This window comes from Mandrillus leucophaeus, unplaced genomic scaffold (assembly GCF_000951045.1).
Source record: "Mandrillus leucophaeus isolate KB7577 unplaced genomic scaffold, Mleu.le_1.0 Scaffold1714, whole genome shotgun sequence".
NCBI classification, from domain to species: Eukaryota; Metazoa; Chordata; class Mammalia; order Primates; family Cercopithecidae; genus Mandrillus; species Mandrillus leucophaeus.
In genome coordinates, this window is record NW_012101715.1 from 83,991 (window position 1) to 88,734 (window position 4,744).

Genomic DNA, 4,744 nt, shown 5'->3' on the forward strand with positions numbered 1-4,744 from the left:
TGCAGCACTCTTCACAATAGCAAAACCTTGGAACCAACCCAAATGCCTGTCAGTGATAGACTGGAGAAAGAAAATGTGGCACATATACACCATGGAATACTACCCAGCTATTGAAAAAGGATGAGTTCATGTGCTTTGCAGGGACATGGATGAAGCTGGAAACCATCATTCTCAGCGAACTAACACAGGAACTGAAAACCAAACACTGCATGTTCTCACTCATAAGTGGGAGTTGAACAATGAGAACACATGGACACAGGGAGGGGAACATCACATACTATGGCCTGTCAGAGGTGGGGGCCTAGAGGAGGGACAGCATTAGGAGAAATACCTAATGTAGATGTTGGGTTGATGGGTGCAGCAAACCACCATGGCACATGTATACCTATGTAACAGACCTGCCCTTTCTGCACATGTGTCTCAGAACTTAAAGTATAATTGAAAATAAAATAAAATAGCTCAGAAATATTGTTCTTCCCATCTGATAAATCAGGTAAAAGCCTCTGGTAATCTCTGCACATCACTGCAAACTATAGGGTTTATATTCATATGCACATGTGTTTTTTTTTGCAATGTGCACATTGCAATAAAGTTCTCAAACAAGCTAGATAATGCAAAATGACAGACTAGATTGTTTTCTCAAAATGACTAGCATGGCACTATATCATGTGTGTTTTTGTCACCACTCATCCTTAGAGTAAATGCTAAAATGACTCATAAACCTTGTAAATACTCTCAGTGCTTGCAAGCATTCAAAATAATTTTCACACAGGTTGGAAAACACTATTTTATTTCTAAACAACTCAAGTCTGAAATCTCTTACTGTCCTAGATGGATCTGGTGCTGCTTAGTGTCTCCATTCATGAAATATGACTTCTTTCTTTTCCTACTACTGACAATGAACCTCAATCATGATCCAGAAAAATGCTGATATGATAATACGTCTACAGTTCTTGGAGACAATCACTGCCTATCATGTCTCGCTGTATACATTTTCAGTGTTTTCCTAAGAGTAAACATCGATATCAAAAGCAATAATCCATCATAATCATAACCAAAACTTAGCAGAGAGACAAAAGAACTAAGAATTCATCTTCAATGTTTTCTACTTAAAATAGTATCAGTTAATATATGCAATGAGAGTGTGCTGTATGAAGAAACATGAGTTAGGGAATGAGCTTAAGAACTATCACTGCATTATGCTCATGAACTGTGTCTTTAAAACATATGCCTCTAAGCCCTCTTATTCACTAGTTTTTCTAACAGACTTATTTATACAAATCACTCCATGTAGCTCCTCTTAAATCTATTCTCCCTGGCTTTTGACACCTCTGGTTTTGTTTTTCCTGTCATAGTCCCATCTGTTCTAATCTGTCACTTTCAGAGGGCTGGGGGCCCTCCCAAGCTGTCTCTTAAAGCATTCCTTCAGCTTTGATTCCCAAGTGATTGTCAATGGAAGAGACCAGCTTTAATCTGAACATCAAGATATTAAAAGATCATTCTTGTTAGCAGGAAATACCCTTCCAACCATCACTGTTCTCTATCACAAGAATGCTTCTCACCTCTCTCCGAAGAATGCAGTGGACCATGACTATAACAAAGCCTTGCAATGAATCAAATACAGCAAAAAGTATTTGAAACAATATGGAGCGTTTATCTGTCATGGCCAGCACTGCAGACATCCACGTCAAAGCCAGAAGGGGCAACACCACACAGGAGCTCCAAAGAGACGCCCTGTTGAGACCAAGAAAGCAACATTACGTAGCTGTACGTCACACCCCAGGCTATAGCCAAACCCCCATTCAACAAAGCATTTTTGTATGTGGTTCCAAGACCATTAACTTGGAAACCACAAAGCAGATGACATTTGAGAGTCTTATTTATTTTTTTATATACTATCCCACAATAGCTATAAAGACAGTTGCTAATTACAAATATTTAAATATACTCTCTGCTCTTGTATTAGCAAACACAATTTTTTTTTTCATCATAGCATTTTCTCACATGCACTCTAAAAGATTTGTAACAAGAAGATGTAAATGATTGGGACTAACATGGCGTTACTGGCGGTGGTGGCTGACAAAGCTGTTGTTGAAACTACTCCACACTTGGCACATTTGAGCGTCAAACCGCTATGAGGCTCACTCATCTGACTGCAAACAAACAGAACACCCACAAAAAGAACAAAATATTGAATTGTCACCAAAAAAAGTTGCTGCTGCAAGTTAGCTTTTAAATACGATTTCATGCAGAAAAGTATATTTATCAAAAATGAATGCTCTAAGTTGTTGTAAAGATGCGTTTATACTACAAATTATCTTTGTAACATTTACCTTTTAATATGGGCCTTTGTTGCATGCAAAACATATTTCCATCATTACACCATAAGTGGCCCTGTGTCTATTGATCAAAGTTGTTCAATACACTGAGTTAAACATAAGTATGTGCTTCTGTAGACACATAGTGAAAACCCTTTATTCAGACCCTGATAATCAAACATGTGGGGACTCCTAGCTCTGAGGATGTTCATTGTTAATTGCAGAAGGCATATATTTCTGTGAAAACCTTCTGAAATATAAATAATTATCTCAGAAGTCCAATATAGGAGGAAATGGATTTTAGGAGTCTTCAATTATTTGTTGAAGATGTAGCTTTTTTCTCAAGAGATCCATATTTTGAAATTTCTTACAATATCAATGTATAGTTCACATTTTAGGGTGATCTGAATATAGGGGCTGATGAAATTTGATGAAATATTAGTTGATAATAAAAGAGTGATAGTTTTCTGCTTTCATAAAACACATTTAACATAATCATTAAGTTCAAAATATTATTTCTGAACATTTGTCATAGACTCCAATTTCCTAGCATTTAAATGGTCTATTCTGGTGTAGAGGATTTTGCCCATAAATTCGGATTCAAACAATTCATACTCCATCTACTACATTATAGAAGTAAAGTTGTATTACATGGAAAAACTTTATACACATTCCGCTTTAGAAAAGCGTACCTTGAAAATTACAGATTTATTAGAACATAAACCTTTTAGGAAAAACCAAAAAGAAATTACTTGAATTAAAAATTCCAAACACCTTGGAATAATGCTCTGCAGCGTGCATAGTCCATTCCTATGTGGTGTCTATGGCTAAAATGATTACTTTGTAGGTTTTCATAAAGAATCTTATAGCGGAGTTGCATTACTATGTGTATAAGAAAAGTGGCATAAGGGAGAAAGTTGTAAGATGCTCATAATTTAGAATCTCTGGATTATTTTAAATAAGGGCACTCACTTGTGAATAGTAATGATATGAGATAACGAATCTGAAAGTGATTAAGTAAGTAGATTGATCAGCAGATCCTGTGAGAAAAATCAAAGCTTTCAGACATGGGTGTGGGGGTGGGGAAGATGACACTAAATCCCTCACTTTACTGATCCAGTCCAGGGCATAGGTACTAGCCAAATGTGTCCAAACGTTTCAAAGTAGTATGTATCCATTAGTCTGTCCAGTTTCGTTTAGGAATGCCTTAATGGACATGCCGGTGTGTACATCCTAAAGGAGTACATAGACTAGTATTCTCTACAGTGGCTGCGCATCAGCTGTCTATCTGGCCTCAACCACAAAGACTCTAATTTAATAGGACTTACGAATCTGCCTTTTTTAAAGCTCCATAGATTATGCTGATGAACAAACAGGAACAAGTACCACTTCTCTAACTAAACATCTGAATTTCTTTAATCTTGTTAAATTTGATCAGATTAATATGAAAAAGGGATAGATTAGTTACATATTGTTTCCTTTATCACAGAAGATAGGCTGTATGGTGTTTATACTTCAAACACTGATGCAGTTGTCTTTCTTAATCTAAAAATATGTTGCCTCTAGGCTCTGAAACAAGATTGAAAGCCCAATATTACTAAAAAATAATTTTAAGTACATGGTGTATTTTAGTCCTGAGAACTGTGATTTAATACAATCATAGGCCTGTCTGAAAATAAATTTTAAGCCATTATTTAAAATGCTTATTTGTCTTTATTTGAGATTTATTTGAGGCTAACTACAAGATCTATGCCTACTTCCCTTAGTCAGGGCTAACTGTTCAAACTATGCTTGATGTTAACTGCTGGGACACCTTTGGCATTCCATTACTGGATGTGCATGAAGTAGAATAAAGATAAGTTACCTAGAAACATGCAATGTTTTTTCCTAGTTTATGTGACCACTATGGAAATTAATATAATATGAAAAACACATAGTCTAGATGCTAAATTGGTTGCTGCATTGAAAAATAAGATCTTGTTTCTTTATTATAGAAGAAATTATGCATTTATAAAATTAAAAGTTCAAACAGTAGGGAAAAAAAAAAAAAAAAACTTGAGTTGTCCATACATTTAAATTTAACCAATATATCCACCAGGGCACCAGGGTAGGATCACATTATAGAAGCAAAGTCACATTAAATAGAAAAACGTTACACACCTTTCTCTTCAGGTTGTTCTGTCTATTCCAGTTATTACTGCGGATCTTAAAATCTACAGGTTCTAGTTCCCTTCTCCATGTTATTTTTCTCTTTTGTTTAAAGAAAAAAAGTCTGACTGATTTATTGTCAATAACGTAAAATATTCCCTGGAAAGGAAATGTGCCAGCCTCTCTTTAAAATCACAAGAAATTTGTAAAGGGTACTAGTAACTCAGTTTCCTTAGTTTCAGGTAGGTAAGACAAAGAAGTTTAAGACAGTAGACAAG

At 35.6% G+C, this 4,744-nt stretch overlaps 1 protein-coding gene across 1 annotated transcript in view; it reads right to left on the minus strand.

Moving 5' to 3' along the window:
- The window catches only part of LOC105537373 (brain-specific angiogenesis inhibitor 3-like), a 162,953-nt gene that overhangs the window by 53,674 nt on the left and 104,535 nt on the right, over positions 1-4,744 (minus strand). The window contains exons 9-10 of the mRNA XM_011976946.1: positions 2,055-2,153; positions 1,563-1,734 (exon numbers count right to left, since the gene is read on the minus strand). Coding sequence (XP_011832336.1) covers positions 1,563-1,734; positions 2,055-2,153 — 271 coding nt within the window. The remainder of the gene's footprint in view (positions 1-1,562; positions 1,735-2,054; positions 2,154-4,744) is intronic.